The sequence below is a fragment of the Phyllobates terribilis genome, unplaced genomic scaffold (assembly GCF_046119375.1).
Source record: "Phyllobates terribilis strain yellow unplaced genomic scaffold, ASM4611937v1 Scaffold_8__6_contigs__length_399053987, whole genome shotgun sequence".
Classification (NCBI taxonomy): domain Eukaryota; kingdom Metazoa; phylum Chordata; class Amphibia; order Anura; family Dendrobatidae; genus Phyllobates; species Phyllobates terribilis.
Window position 1 is genome coordinate 158,481,825 of NW_027362768.1, and position 25,657 is coordinate 158,507,481.

Genomic DNA, 25,657 nt, shown 5'->3' on the forward strand with positions numbered 1-25,657 from the left:
GTTTGCTAATCTGTATTTCCTGGTTGCAAGGGGTCTTCAAAGGCCTAGTTCTCTGGATTGATGGGGGGCAGCGACTAGAAAGTTATCTTTTAGTCCATGAAGGGATCACTTTCAAACTTAAGAGCACCCCTTTAAAAATGTTAGCCTTAAAAATGGCATGCCATAGTCGTCGGTCAGGAGAGGACCTGCGCCTCAATCCCGCTCCTCTTTCCATGAGGGATAATGTAATAATCTCTACTTCTGTGCAGGCCCCAATCTATGGGACGTACACAGTGCGCCCTCTGCTGGACGGGTGTTACAGCATCTTGTATTGCTGATCTCTGGATTAATACTACAATTTCTTCATTTTAAATGTTCCATTCACGGGAAACCAAAAAGTTTTGTGATTCACAATTTATTCATAGAAAAGCACTGAAATTTTCAACACAATTCATATAAAATGGTTTCGGCAATACATAAATAGGGTTCATTTTCTTATTAATATTAACAAACATTAAGAGGTTGCACAAAAAAAAAAAAAAAGATAAAAGTAAGCATACAAATAAAACTGGTAAAAATAAGAGCAATGATACGTCTGTGGCAAGGAATACTGAGGGGCGAGCGCGCTGGGACGCGGAGAAGCGATGCAGAAAGAGACGTGTGGTGGCGGCGGCGGCGGCAGCGGAGTAAGTGACAACCAATAATCACCCCTCCCCCACTCTCCAAGATCAGGCCTCTTCATCATCCAACAGAAGACGTCAAGTTTGGGAGAGGAGTGACTGACAGGTGCATATAAAGGGGTACAAATAAATATTAGGGAGGGGAACAGAAACTGGTGCGAGTTCACAGGACATTGTTCATTTTTGGGGGGGGTCGCCCCTCCTGCACCACAGTTATTGCTAAACCTCACAGTCTTTCGTAATCGCCTGCAGCGCACAATTTTGGAATCGCCAAGACAAATACACGGCCATTCCTAAAGACCCCCAAATTAATGGTCAGGGTTAAGGATTCTCAATTCTTTTCTCGGGAGGGTGTGTTCATTATTGCAAAATCCACTCTGTACAACTGTTATGAATGCGGGAGTTGGAGGGGGTCGACCAGCTCAGATTCTTGGCACAGTCTAATCCTCCCACAAATTATCGCCAAACCTCATTGCACAAATAACGACACCCCCCCCCCCCTCCACCCGGCTAAAAAAGAAGAAACGCTTCCCTTCTCCCACCTGAGAAAAGCACTTAAAGCACCGCCCCAGCCAAAGCATTCAAGTATACCGTCGCCCTGCGGAGAAGGACAGAACCGTCATAAATAATTAGTATTTTACATCTGATAATCCACATATATTCTCGTATTTACAGCTCGATAAACGCTTTGTCGTCACTTTATATCGTGTAGTGTTCCCTGAGTTTCAGTTACAGTTCAGCGATGAGGTGGGAGACACTTCTCTTTAGGATGAGGGAGGTGAACGGCAGGGGGCGAGCGGTGGAGGGGCAGTGATGGACCCTCCGGATCTGGAATGGATCTAGAATGACTTTACGTGACCCTGTGTGATGTCAGGATGCTCTGGGGGTCAGAGGGCTGTCAGCATTGATGCCTAAACTGCAGCGTAAGGCTACGTTCCCACAATGAGATTTTTACGCTGCATATTTTTTTTAAAAAACGCAAGTAACTTATTTTACTTAATGGGTGCAGAAAATCTGCAACATCAAAAACGCATCGTGGGAACGTAGCCTAAGGCTATATTCACACCTGTGGGACACGTCCTCATGCGCTCCGCTTTTCTTATCGGACGTTACACTGACCTATAAAATTTTATTCATCCGTGATAGGGGTCCATGTGACCGGTCCGTGAGGCTCGGAGCGTGTCCTATTCTCATCCAATTTGCAAAATGAACCATAAAAAAATAGATGACAGACTTGGTAATTAAGTTTTCCATCAGTTTCATCCATTTTTTTAACTGATATATTAAGAGTCCATGTTTAAAACAAGTTCAGACGGTCTAGAAAAAAAAAAGAAAGGATGCAACACTGACCTAAAACAGATGATACGAGAGAAAGGTCTGCTTTACAGTGATGTGTGAATGTAGCCCAAGCCTAAAGCCTTATTCAGGATTTTTTTTCTCGTACATGAAAAAACAAACGACTGATGTTCCGTTTTTGGTCAGTGTCAGGTTTTACCATCAGTGATTTTTTTTCGTAAGCCAGAAAAAAAAAAACACATCCCCCTTTATGTTAAAAACGGATAGAACAGGGATAGGATCTGTGCGCCCCCCACCCCACCATAGACTTGACTTGGATAAAAAATAGACGTTTGAGACACCGAGGCGAACGGCCCTATAGACTATAATAGATACAGGTTCTGTCTGAATGAGGCATAAATCCGATCTGACACGTTCATGCTTGGATCGGAGAAGCCGGCACAACCGTAGGGTCTTCTGCCCTCAGCTCGCTGCCTCATAGGCATATATCAGGCGGTCAGCTCAAGTTAGGAGCCTCAGGCCATGTGCCCACGTAGCGTTCTTGTAGCATTTTTGCGGCTGCGAAAATGCTTGTAAAACCGTCTGCCAAGCAAAGCAATGTGAATTCGGATGTGTTGTGCACATGATGCGCTAATTTGCGTGCCGAATTCGCATTGCTTTGCAAAACGCAGCATGACCATTTCTACCGCGATTACACCGCAAAATCGTGGCCATTGAGGAACATTGAAACGCAGCAAACCCGCAGGTATATGTGGATTTGCTGCGCTTCAATTAAATTCAATGGCCACAAATTTGCAGCGTAATCGCGGTGCGTGTGGTACCCGGGATGAAGAGGAGACTACAACTCCTCTTCATCCCGGCTACCACGCGGTGAAGAAAAGAAATAAAGAAGTTAAAAAAAACCTGTATATTCACCTCTCCAGGCTCCTCCCGGCCGCGTCCTCTCTCCTCGGCGTCCCGCAGTGTACTGGCAGGACCTGAGGTGACGTCATTTAGTCACCTGATGGTCATGTGACCACTGACGTCAGCGGTCAGGTGATGGTCGGGTGACCATCAGCTGACTAAATGACGTCACCGCAGGTCCTGCAAGTACACCGCAGGACGCCGAGGAGAGAGGATCGGAGACCGGAGAGGTGAGTATACAGGTTTTTTTTTATTTTTAACTTTTTTTTTTTTTTTTACTATAGATGCAGCATTTAAAGCATCCAAGTTGGTCACACAATATAGATCTATGCTGGTTGCATGGATTTATATTGTGTGACCAACTTGTCAAGCACTTTCCAAGTGATGCTCAAAATCTGTAAATCTGCATGCGTTTTTTTCTGCCAGAGAGAGGCAAAAACGCTCTGCATCAAATCTGCTACGTGGGCACATAGCCTCAATGTTCAGGACAGGTTTTCTTATCAGAGTACGGACCGTGTGAAACTGACCTGTCTTCAGATATTTGCTTGTCACATTGAAAATGCAGAACAATCTTGAGGCATCGTCCATTGCGAAAAAAAGCGCAATACAAAAGTTTATTGTTGCTGTTCTAAAGCAGAAGGAGCTGGTATATACAGCACTGTGCAAAAGTTTGGAAAAAGTGCTGCACAGTAAGCTTTCAAAAATAGAAGTGTTAATCGATTATTATCATCAATTAACAAAATGCAAAGTGAATGAAGAAAAGGGAAAACTAAACCCCATCACTATTTGGTGACCACCCTTTGCCTTCATCAATTCTTCTGGGTACTTGCACACAGGGAGGTTGTTCCAAACATCTTGGAGAACTGACCACAGATCTTCTGTGGATGTCACTTATGCAAATCCTTCAGTCTCTCCATGTGATCCCAGACAGACTGGATGATGTGAGATCAGGGCTCTGAGGGCCGCATCACCACTTCCAGGAATCCTCGTTTTTAATGACATTGGCTGGATTTTTGGGGACGTTTTCCTGCTGCAGAATAAATTTGAAGCCAATCAGACGCCTCCCTGATGAGATTAGATGATGGATCTGCTTGTATTTCTCAGCATTGAGTACACAATCCTCCATTTGCCAAAATGAAAAACTTGCAGGACCTGCCACCGTGCTTCACTGTTCTTGCACTCTCATTATTGTGCCTCTTTTTCAGCCTCTCAGCAAACAAACTGCCTCCTGTTACACCCAAATATTCCACATTTTGGCAAATCAGTCGAGGGCACCTGCTGTACCTTGGTTCCTATGTTATCGTGCATATATGAGTCACTTTGCCTTGTTTCTATGTTGAAGGTATGGTTTTTGCATGATTACCACTTCTGGGCAGACTTCATCGGACTAGATTGGTGCAGCTGGGTCCCACTGGTTGCTGCCAGTTCTGAGCTGATGGCACTGCTGGACATCTTCCAGTTTTGGAAGGATGTACTGCACTAAGTTTCCTGGCCAACCACTGCGTCTACGGTCTTCAACATCGCCTATTTCTCAGGTGATTCTTCAAAAGAGCTGCACATGTTGAAACCTCAGTCTGCTTGGGAGAGACCTTGTTGATCCAGTATAACTACCTTGTATCTTGTTGTCCTCAGTCTTGCTATGGTGTATGGTCTGTGGAATGAAACAGTCTTCCACAACCTCACCTTTGTAGCAGAGTTTGGCTGTTCCTCACCCAGTTTTAAGCCTCCCACACAGCTGTTTCAGTTAATAGCCGTGTCAACTGACATATGAAAATGATGATCACTATAACTTGTTGGTGTAATAAGATTAACAAGTACTCAACAACCTGACTATAATCCTACAAAATCTCTTGACTGCAAGTATACAAGGAAGAACTGGTGAAGGGCGGTCACCAAACGTTGATATGATTTAGATTTCTCTTTTGTTCATCCACTTTGCATTTCGTTGATTGATAAAAATAAATTAACACTTCTGTTTTTTACTTTTGCAGCATTTTTTTCACATCCTCCTAAAACTTTTGCTCAACTCCTCCCGCTCTACAACGCGCTGCCTGCATATTAGACTGCATTTTTATGGTGACAGGTTCCCTTTAAGGAGATTTTCCAGTTCTCCTATAAAGGAAGATGATCTGTATTTTTTCTAATATACTTTAGGGCCAATTCATCATTTGCATTCTTCTTCTTTTTTTTAAAGTTACTTTTCTTTTTTTCCTTGTATTTGTTGCCGTTTTTTAGCGCCAAATTCTCCAATATGGTGCATAAAGGTTCTTCAATTGTGCATAAAATAATAAAAAAAATGCTCTATATTTTTGTCTTTTAGCTTTTTTTGTGCCCTTTTAGAGAAAAATATTGACATTTGTGCAAAAAAATTCTGGAGTCTTAAAAAAAAAAAAAAAAAAAAAAATTCACTGCAGGAGTGGGAAACTAAAGTACATCTGCGCAAAAAGTTGCAACTTTTTAAAAAGTCGTAAAAACCACGGCCACAATGGCGAACGGAGGAGAAAAAAAAGACAAATAAGTTGAAAATTGACTTAAAAATAAAGCGCAACTTTAAAAAAAGAATTTGGCGCAAAACAAAAGAAAAAACAAAAAAGCACAAAAATATGAAAAAATAGGCTCAAATGCAATAATGAATCGGGCCCTTTCTGTTTCAATTCCTGACCATTTTCAGGATCTCGCTTGCTGTCAGTGAATGGGATTCTTCTTGTTCACACTTTTACTACTGGTTTCCATCAAGGTTCTAGTATATTGGTATTTTGCAAGGTTATTCTTGTAGCCAAAAATACCACTACTCGAGCGGCCTCCGTCGGGTCCATCAGGATTCCTTTTCATCATTCACAGTGGTTATGACGGAAGCCACGACACTAGTCTTATACATCTTACAGCTGAGGGTGTGTTACAATGTATCAGTGCAGGTAAATTACTTTACAATCCAGCCAGAGTAACTCATGGAGGATTGTCTAGGCTGGATACTACTGTAACAACCCTCCAGCTGTGAGATGTATTAGTCTGTACAGGATTCTAAAAAAAAGGAGGTTCCCATTCCACGACAGCAAGCAGAGATCCTGAAAATGGTGAGAAATAGAAAAAAAAAGATTATTGTAAAGTTTCAGAACTTTGCAATATTTGATGAATAAGCTTTATTCACACGAGACTGGACGGATCTGTCGTCAATGATTGATGATAAAAGCTAATCCCAAGGCTTGGAGGTCAGCGAAGACGGCAGAGCCGCTGGCACCGAGTGTTACACAGACGTCGGCCTCTAGTGGTCACTGCCCTGTACTGCACTCAGAAAACTAGGTGAGCAGGGTCACCGATAACGGCCTATAAGGTAAAGATACCTTTGCGTTCTTCTATGGACTAATAGATAACATTTCAATGTCTTTGCCAGAATTTGGTCATCCACCTTCTGTGCACTCTGCAGAATGTATAATTGGTGCAAAAGGCTGAATTTGTTGGACCTAGGTCTTTTTTTCAACCTATATAAGTGCTACAATCTATATTGTATACCTGGAGCACTGCTTGTTGCAGGACTACTGCACTTCTCTGGCGATGCTGGGACTTGTAGTTCCACCATTGGATGTCTGGAAAGTTTGGTGTCCTTACCGCACGTGGTGGAGAGGATGGGGGGAGTATAGTGACACATTAGGGGGCCGTTTGGCAGCGGGGTTGGTTTAGTTTTCGCATCTAACGGTTGGTATGTTTCGTGGTCTGTGAGGGGGCACAGGTTACGGTAGCATCTCCCTGGTGTAACCGGTGGTAATTGGGTCTAGGAATGAGACTGGTCAACCCTGAGTGATGCAGAACCAGAAGTCATTGAGCTCCATACTGGAAATCCCAGACTTTGGTGATTCCCGGCTGAAAGAATTATATTGTCCCCTGCTGGGGGTGATGCATGGTGCCTGCTGCAGCGCCACCTAGTGGACAGGGCAAAATCTTCCTCCATCCAGGCAACAAGCTTCGCATGGTCTCCAATTAACCAAAAACATAAAAACCTGATGTTCGTATGAATTAAACCAGAGGCCCAGCGCTGGCTACACTTGTGAGAAGGTGAACTGTCCCCCCCCCAAAGAGAATGATGAAATGTTTGGCAGGTGATGAAAGGCTCCTGCTGTGACGGTCCTGGTTTGACCCCCTTTGGATATTAGGGGCCCACATAGACAAGAAAGCAGAGACGGGAGAGGTGCGAGCCTCAGCCAAACCTCTCCCTGACCAGCATCATCAGCTTTTTCTTGCCTTTATAGATCTGCTTTAAATTGTCTATAAACTGAGCGAACTGCAGTAACCCGTCCTGCCCGAGGAGGAAGGTCTCCCGGGCTTTGCTGAGAAACTCTATGAACTCTCCATAGTGCCGGGGGCTGATGTGTGTGAGGCGGGAATGGGTGGTGTTGATGTAGGCGCCGACCGCGGCATCCAGCAGCTGGCGCAGGGGTGGTTTGTCTGTGGACATGAGTTTACCAGAATTCCTCCTGCCAGGAATCCCAGCCAATCCCGGAGCCGTGAGCGTGCATCGTCTAAGGATGTCTGACAAGACAGTGGCGCAGTGCACGCTTTTCACCACCAGAGGCACTAACGCCGCCAATTCGTTTTTTCCTAGCGAGTGGCTGAGGGAGCAGGCCCATAGGACGTCATTAATGGCAGGGTGCGTGTCCTGGTTGTACGCCAGGTTGAGGTGGCTCATTGCAAGCGAGCAGAGTTTGAACGCCCGCAGTGGATAGCCCCGATGCTCCATATAGCGGGCGATAGTGAAGAGCTGCGAGTAGGTCATGCCACCCGAGGCGGCATCCACCGCGATTTGGTAGGCCGTCTCAAAAGCCGTGTGATCTTTTTCGCACAAGGTCAGGGCCGACAGGGCGCAGTTTTGTGGGTCTTTCATGGCGCACTGCAGGGCTAAGGTCCTCGAGCAGCTGGCGAGCTCTTCCCGCTGTGCATAGTCCAGGTTTAGTCGTAGGACGGTGCTGTGCGACGTGGCGGCTGCCGCTACGATGCTGGTGGCTTCTGTGGGGGTGAAGAGTGTATACCAGGTCTGTAGGATACTCACGAGGGCACGGACACCTGCAAGGAAAGCAGAAGACAAAATTTTACCAATCACTGATGATTGTAAGCCCCCCCACACACGAGACTAATAACCTATCGGCAAGAAAGTCTAATATGTATGGGGTGATTGTCAGGGGCGGTAAGGATCGGACGTGTCTGATATTGTACTGCTGATCCTTTTGTTGAGCCTCGGTCCAGAGATGTCTGGCAGCATCTCTCTCATAGAGACCACGGGATCGATCTTCCGAGAGGGCGCAGAGCGCTCCTGTGTATGGAGGAGTCGAGTGAGAAAGTTGAACCGGCCACAATAGACTCTTGTGGATAAAATATTGTTGGATTATGTTGGACAAGTTAATATATTTAAGAAAAGGCAGCTAGAAAATATGCAAGAAAATCTGAAGGGATGTATGTCAAGTAAAAACATCAAGATATTCAATGGGTGGAGGAGCTGTGGGGGTGAGGATGAGGGGAAAGAAGAAAATTCCATTTTTTTCTATCCTTTCCACCAGAGGGATGTAGGGGTGAGTGGGGGTACAGGATTGTGCGATATTTGGGTAATACTGTACTTTATCTATGGTAGAATTGTGTATTTATCCTATTTTATACATTTTCTGTATACGGAGTAGAACAAGGACCTGCACCACATTGGGGCCCTTGTCCCACTGTACAGACTCCTGTTGCAGCCGCCTGTATGAAGTCAGTGAGGCCGCCCTCCGGATAATGGCCGATACCACTTACCGACTTCCGTGGCACACGTCACCAGCCACCGCACCATCTCCCTGCGCCTCCAGTTCAGGGTGCTGAGCGTCATTCTCATGACCTAAGGGTGGAGGAAGTCAATGATTTACATGGGGTTACACCGTATCATTAAATCAGGAAGGTGACAACGTGGCGCTAAATCTTACCTGCAGCCCAAGCTCCAAAGCGACATTGAGCAGCGTCGTGTCCGAGCTGCTGTCAGCTGGCGTGGCGATCTTAAAGGCATCCTGCGCCAGCTTAAAGATCAGGGAGGAGGAATGGATGTTGCGCTGTATGGCTTCAAGAACAGTGCGGAGTCGCAGCATGTCACCTGCGGGGAGGAGAGAAAGTGTCATGTCGGGGGTCAATGGGGCGATATATGAAGTGAATGTAATCGATGAATGCACATAAATCCACTGCAACATAAACTATGGGACAGGAGAGAGATTTGTGCGGCATACGTTGTCAACCTCTAGGTGTAAAGAGTAATGTTTCAATTCACTAACAGCAAGCAGAGGTCATGAAAGAACAAAGAAATGAAACAAAAATCTATTAATTTTAAATGCAAGTCCCACTTGGGGCAGCAACTTCTCACCTTTGGCAGCGGTCAGCATGGTGGAGGCCAGCTCGCACTGCTGTGACTCCAGGTGCCCCAGGGTGAACCAGCGGGGGTACCGACTCGGCACCACGGACACAATGTGATGAGGGTGGGATACGTCGCCTGAGGGGACACTGCTCTCCAACACCGGGAGCCTGAAGTAGAGAATTATGCCAGCAATGAGGTGAAATGAAAGGTGGCAAGGACACACACACCTTCCCTGTAAATGGGCATCAAATGCAGAACCCCATCTTCTATCCCCCCTACATGATCTCCATGCCATGTGAACCATCCCATTAATCTTATATTATTTCCCTGCGCTTACCTCATAGCACGGAGAGACAGTTTATAGGCCAAGTCCGCATCGTGGGGCAGCAATGCAGAGAAGAGGTATTTGGCAAACGTGTGCATGGGGACGCTCTCTCGATGGATGACCTCTCCCAGACCGCTGAACGGACCCCCTGAAACAGAAAATGTCATCGTTACAAACGTGAAAGATTCTGCATGTGTTTCTGCATCAGCTGAAAGACTCAGATCCCGGCCTGCACTATTCTACACTAATGAACAAATTACTAGACACAATGCCCACTAGAGCCAGAGGATGGTGCTCTTACCCTCCAGCAGCAGTATGCACTGTTTGCGCAGGGTCTGGACCAGCACGGCATCCAGCTCCAGCTCCTGCAGGCGGCCGATGATCTGCTCCTCGTTGCGGCACACCTTATCCTGTGCATACAACCCTTCAGGCATGAGTCGCTGCTGCCCCATGCCCATCAGCGCCACCTCCAGTGCCAGGGAAAGGTAGGATTCTCCGTTCTCCATGGAGTCGTTGGCAACACATACATGTTGGTAATTTGGGCGCTGAGACTCGTTGCTTTCTGTAAAAGGGGAAGAGAAACATCAAGCCGCCATAATGAAGAGTCTGTGGGGGTCATCCAGCACTAAGCATAGTCAGCTATGGGGGGCACGTCATCTGGCTGGAGGATTGGTACGATTTCTCACCTGTCACCTCCATGGTATTTTCTTCGTCCAAGCGGCACGCTTCTGTCAGAGTGGTAAATAGACATCCAACGGGGTCTAGTGGGTGACCCACCCATCCCTCCAGATTGGTGATTGTAGTTGTGTTTCTCTGAATCAGTTCTGCAGAAATAAGAAAGTCAGAAATATCTCTACAGTTGATAAACCCGGAGACATCTCTGTGCCATCCATTCGCCTCAAACCTATGCACTAAGTGCAGGACAATGACCCAAGGCCAAACACCCAGAGGCGGAAACTCACCGCAGTGTCAGATACTCAAAGTCCAAGCACCCAGGGCTATAAATGTTACCCAGTCACACCGTGCCATAACTACTTGCCCGATTCTTGTGCCCAGGCTGCTCGCTATAACTAAGCAACACGTCGGCCATGATCGGCATCACTAACCTTTTTTCTGCTGCTTGTAGATCTCCAGCTGCCGTTGCTGCTGTAATCTCAGAGTGCTTATTATGGCGACTGCCAGGCGTAAAGCTTCTTTGGGATAACCGTGGGATCGCAGGGCATCGACTCTTGCACACGCTGTAGGAACGTGTTCTAAATGTAAAAAACATTATATATATATACACATAAATGTAAAGTCTGAGAAGAGTGGTACTGCAGACATGTCAAAGATCTTGTATATGTGACAGGCCCTGTACTCACCCAGCCACAGAGGCTGTCCCTGGGAGTTGAAGAGCAGGCTCTCGCCATCCCTCTGACAGGCAGGCGACAGATAGAAGTCACTGCTGATTATCCTCTGCAGGTGGCTGTCCTGCCAGTGCAAGTCACAAGCTTCAATCGCACGGGTGAACACGGTCCTTCGAGGACGCACCAAGGAATCTACAAGAGAGAAGACGGAAATGTAAGTCACCACTGCAAAATAACTCTGGAGACGTCTGTAATGTACAACGGATCCTGACAACGTTACTGGTCAATATCTATGGGGCTGCGAATGTCTGATATATCGGCTCCTAAATTACAGGGGAACAGCTGTTATTTCCTAAAGCAGAAAGAATAGTGAGAGCAGCTCTGGAGTATAATACTGGATCAGTACAGGATAAGTAATGTAATGTATGTACACAGTGACTGCACCAGCAGAATTGTGAGTGCAGCTCTGGAGTATAATACAGGATATAACTCAGGATCAGTACAGGATCAGTAATGTAATGTATGTACACAGTGACTGCACCAGCAGAATAGTGAGTGCAGCTCTGGAGTATAATACAGGATATAACTCAGGATCAGTAATGTAATGTATGTACATAGTGACTGCACCAGCAGAATAGTGAGTGCAGCTCTGTAGTATAATACAGGATGTAACTCAGGATCAGTACAGGATCAGTAATGTAATGTATGTACACAGTGACTGCACCAGCAGAATAGTGAGTGCAGCTCTGGAGTATAATACAGGATATAACTCAGGATCAGTACAGGATCAGTAATGTAATGTATGCACACAGTGACTGCACAAGCAGAATAGTGAGTGCAGCTCTGGAGTATAATACAGGATGTAACTCAGGATCAGTACAGGATCAGTAATGTAATGTATGTACACAGTGACTGCACAAGCAGAATAGTGAGTGCAGCTCTGGAGTATAATACAGGATATAACTCAGGATCAGCACAGGATCAGTAATGTAATGTATGCACACAGTGACTGCACAAGCAGAATAGTGAGTGCAGCTCTGGAGTATAATACAGGATATAACTCAGGATCAGTACAGGATCAGTAATGTAATGTATGCACACAGTGACTGCACAAGCAGAATAGTGAGTGCAGCTCTGTAGTATAATACAGGATGTAACTCAGGATCAGTACAGGATAAGTAATGTAATGTATGTACACAGTGACTGCACCAGCAGAATAGTGAGTGCAGCTCTGGAGTATAATACAGGATGTAACTCAGGATCAGTACAGGATCAGTAATGTAATGTATGTACACAGTGACTGCACCAGCAGAATAGTGAGTGCAGCTCTGGAGTATAATACAGGATATAACTCAGGATCAGTACAGGATCAGTAATGTAATGTATGCACACAGTGACTGCACAAGCAGAATAGTGAGTGCAGCTCTGTAGTATAATACAGGATGTAACTTAGGATCAGTACAGGATCAGTAATGTAATGTATGTACACAGTGACTGCACAAGCAGAATAGTGAGTGCAGCTCTGGAGTATAATACAGGATATAACTCAGGATCAGTACAGGATCAGTAATGTAATGTATGCACACAGTGACTGCACAAGCAGAATAGTGAGTGCAGCTCTGGAGTATAATACAGGATATAACTCAGGATCAGTACAGGATCAGTAATGTAATGTATGCACACAGTGACTGCACAAGCAGAATAGTGAGTGCAGCTCTGTAGTATAATACAGGATATAACTCAGGATCAGGACAGGATCAGTAATGTAATGTATGTACACAGTGACTGCACAAGCAGATTAGTGAGTGCAGCTCTGTAGTATAATACAGGATATAACTCAGGATCAGTACAGGATCAGTAATGTAATGTATGTACACAGTGACTGCACAAGCAGAATAGTGAGTGCAGCTCTGGAGTATAATACAGGATGTAAATCAGGATCAGTACAGGATCAGTAATGTATGTACACAGTGACTGCACAAGCAGATTAGTGAGTGCAGCTCTGTAGTATAATACAGGATATAACTCAGGATCAGTACAGGATCAGTAATGTAATGTATGTACACAGTGACTGCACAAGCAGAATAGTGAGTGCAGCTCTGGAGTATAATACAGGATGTAACTCAGGATCAGTACAGGATAAGTAATGTAATGTATGTACACAGTGACTGCATCAGCAGAATAGTGAGTGCAGCTCTGGAGTATAATACAGGATATAACTCAGGATCAGTACAGGATAAGTAATGTAATGTATGTACACAGTGACTGCATCAGCAGACTAGTGAGTGCAGCTCTGGAGTATAATACAGGATGTAACTCAGGATCAGTGCAGGATCAGTAATGTAATGTATGTACACCGTGACTGCACCAGCAGAATAGTGAGTGCAGCTCTGGAGTATAATACAGGATGTAACTCAGGATCAGTACAGGATAAATAATGTAATGTATGTACACCGTGACTGCACCAGCAGAATAGTGAGTGCAGCTCTGGAGTATAATACAGGATGTAACTCAGGATCAGTAATATAATGTATGTACACAGTGACTGCATCAGCAGAATAGTGAGTGCAGCTCTGGAGTATAATACAGGATGTAACTCAGGATCAGTGCAGGAACAGTAATGTAATGTATGTACACAGTGACTGCATCAGCAGAATAGTGAGTGCAGCGCTGGAGTATAATACAGGATGTAACTCAGGATCAGTGCAGGATCAGTAATGTAATGTATGTACTCAGTGACTGCACCAGCAGAATAGTGAGTGCAGCTCTGGAATATAATACAGGATGTAACTCAGGATCAGTAATATAATGTATGTACACAGTGACTACATCAGCATAATAGTGAGTGCAGCTCTGGAGTATAATACAGGATGTAACTCAGGATCAGTACAGGATAAGTAATGTAATGTATGTCCCCAGTGACTACATCAGCATAATAGTGAGTGCAGCTCTGGAGCATAATACAGGATGTAACTCAGGGTCAGTACAGGATAAGTAATGTAATGTATGTACACATTGACTGCACCAGCAGAATAGTGAGTGCAGCTCTGGAGTACAATACAGGATGTAACTCAGGATCAGTAATGTAATGTATGTACATAGTGACTGCACCAGGAGAATAGTGAGTGCAGCTCTGTAGTATAATACAGGAGGTAACTCAGGATCAGTACAGGATAAGTAATGTAATGTATGTACACAGTGACTACATCAGCATAATAGTGAGTGCAGCTCTAGAGTATAATACAGGATGTAACTCAGGATCAGTACAGAATCAGTAATGTAATGTATGTACACAGTGACTGCACCAGCAGAATAGTGAGTGCAGCTCTGGAGTATAATACAGGATGTAACTCAGGATTAGTACAGGATAAGTAATGTAATGTATGTACACAATGACTGCACCAGCAGAATAGTGAGTGCAGCTCTGGAGTATAATACAGGATGTAACTCAGGATTAGTACAGGATAAGTAATGTAATGTATGTACACAGTAACTGCATCAGCAGAATAGTGAGTGCAGCTCTGGAGTATAATACAGGATATAACTCAGGATCAGTACAGGATAAGTAATGTAATGTATGTACACAGTGACTGCATCAGCAGAATAGTGAGTGCAGCTCTGGAGTATAATACAGGATGTAACTCAGGATCAGTGCAGGATCAGTAATGTAATGTATGTACTCAGTGACTGCACCAGCAGAATAGTGAGTGCAGCTCTGGAGTATAATACAGGATGTAACTCAGGATCAGTACAGGATAAATAATGTAATGTATGTATACCGTGACTGCACCAGCAGAACAGTGAGTGCAGCTCTGGAGTATAATACAGGATGTAACTCAGGATCAGTAATATAATGTATGTACTCAGTGACTGCACCAGCAGAATAGTGAGTGCAGCTCTGGAATATAATACAGGATGTAACTCAGGATCAGTAATATAATGTATGTACACAGTGACTACATCAGCATAATAGTGAGTGCAGCTCTGGAGTATAATACAGGATGTAACTCAGGATCAGTACAGGATAAGTAATGTAATGTATGTCCACAGTGACTACATCAGCATAATAGTGAGTGCAGCTCTGGAGCATAATACAGGATGTAACTCAGGGTCAGTACAGGATAAGTAATGTAATGTATGTACACAGTGACTGCACCAGCAGAATAGTGAGTGCAGCTCTGGAGTATAATACAGGATGTAATTCAGGATCAGTAATGTAATGTATGTACACAGTGACTACATCAGCATAATAGTGAGTGCAGCTCTACAGTATAATACAGGATGTAACTCAGGATCAGTACAGAATCTGTAATGTAATGTATGTACACAGTGACTGCACCAGCAGAATACTGAGTGCAGCTCTGGAGTATAATACAGGATGTAACTCAGGATTAGTACAGGATAAGTAATGTAATGTATGTACACAGTGACTGCACCAGCAGAATAGTGAGTGCAGCTCTGGAGTATAATACAGGATGTAACTCAGGATTAGTACAGGATAAGTAATGTAATGTATGTACACAGTGACTGCACCAGCAGAATAGGGAGTGCAGCTCTAGTCTGGCACTTATAAATACCTGGTTAATGCAGGATATCAGGAATTTTTCTGATTTACAGAAAAAAACCATACATAAAGACATGCTACATTACGTAATGGTTCGTGTCTTATTGTTTTGACTTGGAAAATATCTGAGCGAGTGGCAGGAGCGTCACTCGCATATCCTCAGCCTTTAGTTACAGAACAGGATTAAGTTTTGTCTGAGTTGAAGAGTTAAACAGAAGAAAACTCTACAGGGAAGTAAATGCTGAGCTTTAATCAACCTCCTGTCCTCCTAGCAAGAGCGCGGCATGCAGGGCAATCAGGACAAGTGCGTCTGACGAGGCCTCAGACATTGATTTGTGCGGCTCATCAGATGATTGGGGGGAGGATGAGATTGCTGAGGTCACAAAAGAGCTCTCAGGAAAAAATAAAAAATAAAAAAAACTCCGCAGGTTTATTAAGCGCCACACTTCACTTCTTGCACAATGTGAAAAACACCTGGAGAGACGGGAGAAGACGACAGGTGGTCGCAGGAGGATTCTGCAGGAAACAAACCCTAGATGAGCGGTCTGCAACCTGGAGCTCTACACCTGTGGCGAAACCACAACTCCCATCATGTTCTGACAGCCTGTGGTTGTGGATGTTCATCCTCACGGAGGTTTGTATACACAGAATGAAATGTGAAGTATTAAGAAGTTGCAGAACTTTCTATTTTATGAGAAAGTTGAAATCTTTGCATTTTTTTCCCTGTGCCCTTACCGTGACCGTTGCTTTGAGGGAGGGCATTGGTGATGTTAGGTAGGTCGTTGCCATAATTTCCATCCTCCAGCGGACACACGTCCATGTCGTTCCACTTTTTCAGCTGTCGCAGCCAACAGGCTTTCTCTTCGTGTTTGCAGTGGGGGTTCAGGACAATACAGACCCAGAGCGCCCCTAAAGAGGGACCCAAACAAGAGGACTGTGAGATAAAGATATATGAGCCGTGATCATCACAAGTGAAGTCCCCTATACATCATCCTCAAGTCCCCTATAAACATAGCCATTATAAGGGCAAGGGATAAGTGGCTGCACATATCCGGGGGGAGCAAAGGATTGGACAGAATGAAAAATACTTAATTTATTCCTTCCTTGCCTGTCCCCATGAGGTGCTGGGCACATGAAGTGGCAGCCAATATGGAATGTGGCTAGAAGTAGGGTACTGAAGACCACTTACCAAGCTCATCCCATAGCTGTCGGCACTTATCCGTCATCCCTGTCCCCTGCTGTCTCCACAGTGCCAGCCGGGGGTCCGCCATGAACTGCTCTGTAATCAGGGTCAGCATGCGGGCACCATTGGAGTCCCTCATCCGCAGCATCTCTCTCACCTGTGGGACGGGATACATGATGAAACCTCCCCAGTCATCTGATCTAATGTTGGGATGTGAATTGACTCTTACCTTAGCAAACATGGAGTTGAGCTGCTTCCCGGAGCTGTAATATCCTCCCTGAGACAGGAAGAGCTTCACCTGCTCCCGGACCTGCTCTTCATCCAGATGCCAGCAGTTCTCGTCGTTGATGCTCGCTCCGGCGGTGGGATCGGGGGCCCCTGTAGGAAGAGGATCAGATTGAGTAGGACAGGCCAGGAGACCAGCGGACGGGGTCCTCCCTGTATATGGGGGTCATTACCGTGCACTTGGTTGATTTCCGAGTTGGAGGACAGGATCTCGTCGGCCAGCTTCTGGGCGGTGGGAAGCACTTCCGTGTGGTGGGCCGTGATCAGGTACTGGACAAACTTCTGCAGCTGGTCCCTGTTCATCTGGAAGAGGGTTTCTGAGATGGGAAGACGCAGTTTCACCTGGTCTGGCTTGCGGATTCGGTACAGTGAGAGCGCCACCACGTGGGCGCAGTAGAAAATGTCCCTGTTGCCGCAACCACAGGTCACAGAGGTGATTTTACAGCGGTCAAAACTGATGGCCACTTTATAGGTGGCTTCCGGCTCCGACTGTATGGCTGGCTCCGTGACGGTGCCACTTAGGTGGAAGCCTAAAATCAGAAAAAATGGAGAAATGTGAGCTTTATACATCGCAGAGACGCACGGACATTCATCACTCAGGTACAGATTCCTCCAGATCTCGGCTCGCTGTCAATTTACACAAATATTCTCGTATCTACAGATCTAGCCCCCCATAGACGAAAGCCCTGCCAATGTCACCCGGCTGTATGGGGGGGCCTCCTGACTCTCCCCGGGGGGAGATAAGAATCCGGCGAGTCCAAATTCGGACTTCAGATCCATTTGTTTTCGACGAGGTGAACAGTAATCAGTAACTTTGTTGGTCAGTGTCTCCAGAGCCGCACATGTTACACCACATCTCCCATAAGCAAGGCAGAAGGCAGCAATCAGGGCCAAAAATAATTTCCTCTGCTGAGAAAAGAAAAGAAAAAAATAGCCGGGTCTGAAACCTTGAGGGAGTTCAAACGGAAATTGGGAGGGGTGATGAGGATTTACTGACGGGCTCGGCCTGGAGAGATAATGATAATCAATGCAGAGCGGATGATAATGAAGCCACTGTAGATACAGAATACGGCAGAGAGCACCATTCACGGGAGCTCTTACAATATCACATGCAGCTTGCTGGCAGCTGCCTGGCATTGGGAAGAGAATCACATCCAGACACCATAAGTCACAACTTATCCTGGGATACGGATGGCGATTCATACACAGAGGATATGGAAGGGTTAATTATACTCAGCGTTCCTGAGGCCAGGATGCAGCACTCCGCCGGCTGTGACTTCCCCAATGACAGGGCACAAGGCAGCGGGGTGGAAGCGGGGTAACGATGGACAGTTATATTTAGAAGCTGCCTAGAGGCGCCCCTGCTACTTCACAGCCACGGGCCCAGTGCAAAGGTCCACAGTGATAAAGTCGCTGTTAACCCCTAGCAAGTCTATGGCTGGCAAAGAGGGAGAAAACTGCAAGTAATGTGCTGAACTAAGGAGCTGTGAGGTCAATATGTGCAAATAACAAAACAAAGAAGATTTACGTCCGTCCCCTGCAGATCTGACAGGAGTAGTTGTCCGGCTTTCCTAGACTCCCGAAAGGAGAGGAACACGCTACACGGCCACTCTAATAATCAGGACCCTCGAAAAGCCATAACAATGGTGGCCATATCCAGAGAAAGATGGAGCTGAGGGAACCAATCAGATACACAGTGATGCCGCAGATCAGATACACAGTGACACCGCAGATCAGATACACAGTGACGCCGCAGATCAGATACACACCGCCGACGCAGATCAGATACACACCGCCGCCACAGATCAGATACACACCGACGCCACAGATCAGATACACACTGACGCCACAGATCAGATACACACCGATGCCACAGATCAGATACGCACCAACGCCACAGATCAGATACACAGTGACGCCGCAGATCAGATACACAGTGACGCCGCATATCAGAGGTTGGCTAGATAAACTTCTGATTAGATACACACTGTCACACTTACGTGGTTAGACACATGCTACTGATCAAATACACTGCCGGTCAGATGCACGCAGATTCACTGCTGACTAGCTATGTAGAGATATTTGCCTGATCAGATGCACTGCTGATTAGATATACTGCCAACTGGATACATATAGATACTCTCCTGATCAGATACATTGCTCTTCAGATATACATAGATACTGTCCTGATCAGACATATACTGACACAATGCTGATCGGATACACTGCTGATTAGATACACAGACACTATCCTGATCAGACATATACAGATACAATGCTGATTGGATACACTGCTGATTAGATACACATAGATACTATCCTGATCAGACATATACAGATACAATGCTAATTGGATACACTGCTGATTAGATACACATAGATACTATCCTGATCAGACATATACAGATACAATGCTGAATGGATACACTGCTGATTAGATACACATAGATACTATCCTGATCAGACATATACAGATACAATGCTGATCAGATACACTGCTGATCGGATACACTGCTGATTAGATCCAGCATGGTTCACATCTCGGTCACCGCTTCATTAACTGTGTTTAAACAAGCAGTAGGAAAACATATTAGTTTCTGAACTTTTGGAGGCATGTGAAGAATGGAGAGGGGCTTTGTTCCATAATCTCCCTGGCAGGGTGAAGAATGCACCCTTTCAGTGCCAGGCACACGTCACCTTCCTCCAGCTGCAGGGCTTCAGGCAGATGGACACAAAGCAGGATCTCAGGACTGGGAGAGTAGGGGGGCAGGAGGAATGAGACCCTTCTCTGTAACATATGATAACTGGCCTGGAACAGTCAATAATTAGGAGAGGTCATAAAATCAGATAATTAAAGGGCCATTCCAGGAGTCCCTGCATTCCTGGCAGATGATTATCACATTTGTAATTTATACATCCTACCATTTCAACTACATTACAATCCCCAATCTCATGCCCAGAAGTGCTGCCTTCAGAAAGAACTGAATGGTCATCCCGAGCCTCCTGATTCATGCAGTGTAGACTGACACAAGGAGGACAATATGGCCTCCCATGACTAACCTGCATTAGACACGCGTGAGTAACATTGGAAGAGGCTATTACGGATATAATGATCATTGAAGTTCACCATAAAAAAATCATTAAGTCTAAGTTGTTAAAACCATAGAGCCAAAGGAGGGAAATATGATATTCTTTTAATTTAAGTACCTGTTCACTGAAAGCATGCAGAGAGCGTGAAAATGGGGAGGAAGTGAGACACAAAATATACTCGAAAGTTGCAAAACACCGTAATCCTTATCCACCCCATCGATTAATATGGCGTAGACTCCAGTGTCAGATGGTTCAGTCGCTCAGTGTGACTACGGTCTGACCCGGGGATGACGCCCCCGATCAGTCGCTCGGTGTGACTACGGCCTGACCCGGGGATGACGCCCCTGATCAGTCGCTCGGTGTGACTACGGCCTGACCCGGGGATGACGTCCCCGATCAGTCGCTCGGTGTGACTACGGCCTGACCCGGGGATGACGCCCCCGATCAGTCGCTCGGTGTGACTACGGCCTGACCCGGGGATGACGCCCCCGATCAGTCGCTCGGTGTGACTACGCCTGACCCAAGGATGACGCCCCCGATCAGTCGCCCGGTGTGACTATGGCATGACCCAAGGATGACGCACCCAATCAGTCGCCCGGTGTGACTATGGCAAGACCCAAGGATGATGCACCCGATCAGTCGCCCGGTGTAACTTCGGCATGATCTGGAGATGATGTCCCCGATAAGTGGCTTGGTGTGACTACGGCATGACCCGGACATGACGCCCGCGATCAGTCGCTCGGTGTGACTACGGCCTGACCCGGGGATGACGCCCCCGATCAGTCGCTCGGTGTGACTACGCCTGACCAGGGGATGACGTCCCCGATCAGTCGCTCAGTGTGACTACGGCCTGACCCGGGGATGACGCCCCCGATCAGTCGCTCAGTGTGACTACGGCCTGACCTGTGGATGACGCCCCCGATCAGTCGCTCGGTGTGACTACGGCCTGACCCGGGGATGACGCCTCCGATCAGTCGCTCGGTGTGACTACGGCCTGACCCGGGGATGACGCCCCCGATCAGTCGCCCGGTGTAACTTCGGCATGATCTGGAGATGATGTCCCCGATAAGTGGCTTGGTGTGACTACGGCATGACCCGGACATGACGCCCGCGATCAGTCGCCCGGTGTAACTGTGGCATGACCCGGGGATGACGCCCGCGATCATTAGTTTTTTGCCAACAGGAAAGTCGTTTGCATTCTTCCATAGGTAATGACTAGATAATCAATGAAACATGATCAACCTAAAGTGTGAGCCTTGTAGAGCAGTGATTTGCCGCTTCGCCTTGGGCGAGCACAGACACACCGGGTTTTGTGTGGCTACAGGGTTAATAGGAGATAAATCAATGTTTTCCATTCATTACGATGCAGGGATCTGCATCATTGCCCCTTCACTTTGTCACTAGACTTCGTGACAGAGCAGGGAAATGGTCAGGTCAGGGGTCATGAAGGGGAAGGTGGTCTGCAGGTCAGTCTCAGGCTTGACTGTTTTTAGTAAAGCTGCGTATTGCCGCCACTACAACTACCCCAAGCTGCAGAGTCCGCCAAATGGAAAATCTGCCCGGCCATACAGGAAGATCCCCAGAGCGAGAGTTGCCTTTCAGAGAATTGGGAAAGCTGGGAGAGAAATCTACATAATACAAGTCACACAAAAATCCAACTAGTGCCGACTCTTTTTTGCTTCTTGCTGGTTGTAATACGACCCCTTTCACGCTACGATGAAGCAGTGGCATAGCAAGATCTCTGACTGTGTGACCTGTGTCACGGCCGGGCGAGACTTTCTAAATGAAATGCCAAAAACGCTTCAAAAGCCACATCGAATAGCGCAGATTTTGTAAACCACGATCAAAAGCCGCGTGGCAAAACTGCAGTAAGACATCATGCGGTTTTGATGAATTTTTAATCTCAGGGTAAAAAATAAAAGTATAATATAAATACACCCTTATAAAAGCTGAGTGGCGACACCTTTTTGAGCCGTAGTGTCAGCCATATTGCACCTATATTGACATTCGAGATGCACTTTAAGAAAAAAAAAATGATTACATTTTTTTTCTGCTTTTGTGGATGGAAAGTGTATTATAAAAAGGGTCAGGGAGCCGATGGCGAACACTGGGAAATGGTTCAAAAAGCAGGCAGGGTCTTCTGCACTAAATCCACAAGATGTTAGTGGGATTGTTGATGCCGGAGGTGGCCTGTAAGCTTCCCTGAGCAGCTGAGAAAGCTGGAGGGAGGCCTCTCCTCACCATCTGCTCCACACCCAGGACACCTCCTGCAAAACACAAAATCCCTCCTTTCCAGTCCTGTTAACCTCAAATCAGCCGTGAGGGCCCCTGTCCGGCAGTTAATCCTGTGCAGCCGGGGCCCTTCGCTTTCCATCTGTCCTGGGAGAAGCAGAGTTAAGGACAATCCCTCCCTTCATCCCCCTCCTGAGTTGTCCTGGTTTATGCAGATGCAATGTCTGTGGAGCCCCCCTGCTGCCACCTCACCTTCCAGTCATCCGCAACGTGTCGCCGTCAGCCATATTGTCAGGCCCAGTCACCTGTAAAAGTCTCCAAATCCCTATTCTCCCTCCAATGTTTATGGCCGCATGCACACGGATTGCTCCATGTCCAGGTCAGATGATTGACACTTTTTCCTGTTCTGATTTTACTGCAAATGTCTGACATTTGCGCAGGACGCCATGTTTCTCCCCCTGCCCCCCATCCCTTTCCTCTCCATAGTCGCTGAGCCGTTTTATCTAGGCTACAAAATCAGGACGTTAAGCCCAACGCAACCGGAGAGACTTCACAATCCCCGAGCGACACGATTTACATTCTGGTTTGGTCTGAAATAGAAAAAAATAAGGAGAAAGATGGCAAAAATCTGCACCCTTGAAGCGACACATCGGGGGCACGTATGACGACTGTGCAAAATGCGCAGCACCAGCAGATTAGTATGTGAGAACGGGATAATGGGAGTGATACTATGTATGATAGATTAGATTGTGCGCTCTTGGGGACAGAGATGAACGGAGAGATACATTGCGTGTGACATAGATCCTGCGGGCATGGATGATGGGAGTGATCGTAATCTGTGTGCACGAAGGCTGAGCACGTTACACTGGCACTGGTAGTATATAGAGGTGCAGAGATATGTAGAAGACCCCCTCGAAGAGTTTTGGGAGGAGCTCTATCATTTTCATCTTCCGCTGTAGGTAAATATATGTCCTTATGTTTAGATTTTCCGTAATGACCAGACCCCAGAAGACGATGACATTTGCCAGCTCAGTCTATGGGTTAACTTGCATCCAAATGAAGGGGAAGCAGCTCAGTCCTGCAAGAAGTGAGAAGGCTGTAAGGTGGAGGAGCCATTTTTATTTTACATAGGTCCTCCAATACTCCGGTATAACACCTACATCCCTTTCATGAGAATTCATCTTCTTACTGATGCAAAATACAGAAGTGCGAATGAGGCTTTAACAGACAGGAAACCTCCGAATACTTGTTACGAGAAGGCAGGACGCCTATTCGGTTACATTTGGTTTCGGCCTTGTCATTTGCAGAGTTCGTGCCTTGTAAAGGTCAAATAAAAGCAGCGGAGAAGAAGTGAAGCCCCCCACACTCACCTCCTCTGTATACAGGGCCTGACACACATTTGCCTTTTTTTTTTGCAAGATTTCATCTAGAAAGAAAAAAAGTAAATTGGTGCAAAATAGGACAGAATTACCAGCACTCTGGGATTCACTGGCCGCCCCTGCTTTGCAGTTCAGGAGCATGGGAGACAATATCCATAAAGGCAGCCATATTGGTTGGGTTGTCACCCGAAACGCATTGATGTCACATTCCTTCTAGCTGTACTGCTGATATGCACTTTGTGTGAATAAAAGCCTATTCATGGTTTGTTGAGCTGGATTATCTTCGTTTTATGATTGTTCCATGCCTTGACATGGCGTTTCACGGCTTCTAACACCTTCAAGATGTCCCATCCAGTGAGCTGGATCTAATATTGGTTAGCACCCAGTATTTCTGAAAACAAGATAAAGCATTGGATCTTGAATTCTGGGCTACAACCCCTTTCGGGGCAGTAATGGCAGCCATATTGGATGACACCCAGCTTTCCTAGCAGTTAGAAAATTAAAAACTGCAGTCGCAACTTGGAGCAATAATATTTATTGAAGATATTTTGGAGGAATCCGATAAAACAGGTGAATTAACCTTCATGATGTGATGCACAGGAGCCACCCGGCCCATGTACGCAGCTCCCCCTGCAGGACACTCAGTTCCTATCATCTGGCTGACACGATCTATTTCCATTTCTTGCATCAGCCCAGCAGGAGCCCATGAGCGCGGCAGGCGCAGGGCGATGGAGAGCTCAGTCCGCTGGGGCCGAGTCCCATGCTCCTTGTCCCTTACAATGGCCTCTGACAACCTCCTCCTCCAAATGATGTTAATTAAACAGCAGGAATACACTGCAGGCCGACAGTTCCCAAACCGGATCACAGGGGACAAAAACACCGGAATCAGAGGGGAATTTAATCACTTTGCAAACGGTAGTTAGATGTTAACTCGCTGCTGCTCCCCACACGTTAACCAGAAAACATGGTTGAACAGGTCATCGTTCCCTTTGTTTTTCCTCTATGCCTCTTCTTCTTCATTCTTGTCAAATTTCACATTATGTTGCAGCCATTTTCCAGATTATCGAACTTTCTGGATTACTGGATGTTCATTTTTGCAAACATTTTATTACTTCTCTCAATAGCTATGAAATGAAGAAACTTTGTAATATGTCCTAATTATAATGTCTTTTTGCTTATCTTCTACAGTTCTTCTGCTGAACTATGTCTCCATGGTAACAGACAACAAGCAAACTTTGTAGTCTGATCTTGCAGTCACGTGACCCTCTTGGTCCTCTGTCCCCTTTTCTTGCTATACATACAACACATAGAAGAAACGGATGAGAGTAACCCATGGCTACGGGATGATTTGTGTTTGCTGCCTGTTACCGTGGAGACGCATAGTCTGCATAGAAGCTGTATACAAAAACAGTAGGAAATTTTTCAACAAAACTTATTGCAAAGTTGCTCCATTTTTTTTCATTGTAGCTTTCTTTTAGTTGTGAAGGTGTACATAGTTGTTAAAGGAACTTCCCAAGGCAAAACTTGGCACCTAATAGTGACGCGCCCCCTGGGCCAGTGTTGTTTGGGGGATACCCGGAGCCGGATCAGATGGGGGTTGTAGTCTCCGAGTGGCGGTGACCCGGTCCGTGCCCAGGGTGTCAAGCTCAGTGTGTGGCAGTCCTACAGATGTTGCTGGATGTTCTTTAGTGTCGACTACGCCACCCGTTGATTTGCGGTCAATACGGCCGCCGCTGCAGCAGGGTCCGCTGAGGCTGGTGGTGTGTGTGCAGCTTCTGGTGGTATAACCTCCAACGGGACGGGTATAGCCTCAGGGGGTCAGTTGTAGAGGGTGGTGGTTGTGGTGGTGCAGTGAGGATGGTATTAAGACTCGGAGTCGGGCTGTGCAGTTCAGGGTCTTTACTTACTGCTGTTGTTCTGGTCACTCCGGCCTTGAGTGACCGCCCGAGCCGTGCTGCGTCCACCAGGTCCTGGACTCGGCCAACCCCCAGGTAATTCTGGAGCGTGATCCTGAGCTCCCTTTCTGACGTTCCT

The 25,657-nt window shown here is 46.3% G+C and overlaps 1 protein-coding gene across 1 annotated transcript in view; it reads right to left on the reverse strand.

The window, feature by feature from the left end:
• Positions 1–377: 377 nt before the first annotated feature.
• ZSWIM5 (zinc finger SWIM-type containing 5) overlaps positions 378–25,657 on the reverse strand; it is a 66,299-nt gene continuing 41,019 nt past the window's right edge. Inside the window, exons 2-14 of the mRNA XM_073643583.1 lie at positions 17,096–17,452; positions 16,867–17,015; positions 16,644–16,794; positions 16,190–16,363; positions 10,906–11,082; positions 10,651–10,797; positions 10,231–10,368; positions 9,846–10,106; positions 9,557–9,692; positions 9,229–9,386; positions 8,801–8,964; positions 8,634–8,715; positions 378–7,913 (exon numbers count right to left, since the gene is read on the reverse strand). Of these exons, the coding sequence (XP_073499684.1) occupies positions 7,051–7,913; positions 8,634–8,715; positions 8,801–8,964; positions 9,229–9,386; positions 9,557–9,692; positions 9,846–10,106; positions 10,231–10,368; positions 10,651–10,797; positions 10,906–11,082; positions 16,190–16,363; positions 16,644–16,794; positions 16,867–17,015; positions 17,096–17,452 (2,957 nt within the window). The 3' untranslated portion in view covers positions 378–7,050. The remainder of the gene's footprint in view (positions 7,914–8,633; positions 8,716–8,800; positions 8,965–9,228; positions 9,387–9,556; positions 9,693–9,845; positions 10,107–10,230; positions 10,369–10,650; positions 10,798–10,905; positions 11,083–16,189; positions 16,364–16,643; positions 16,795–16,866; positions 17,016–17,095; positions 17,453–25,657) is intronic.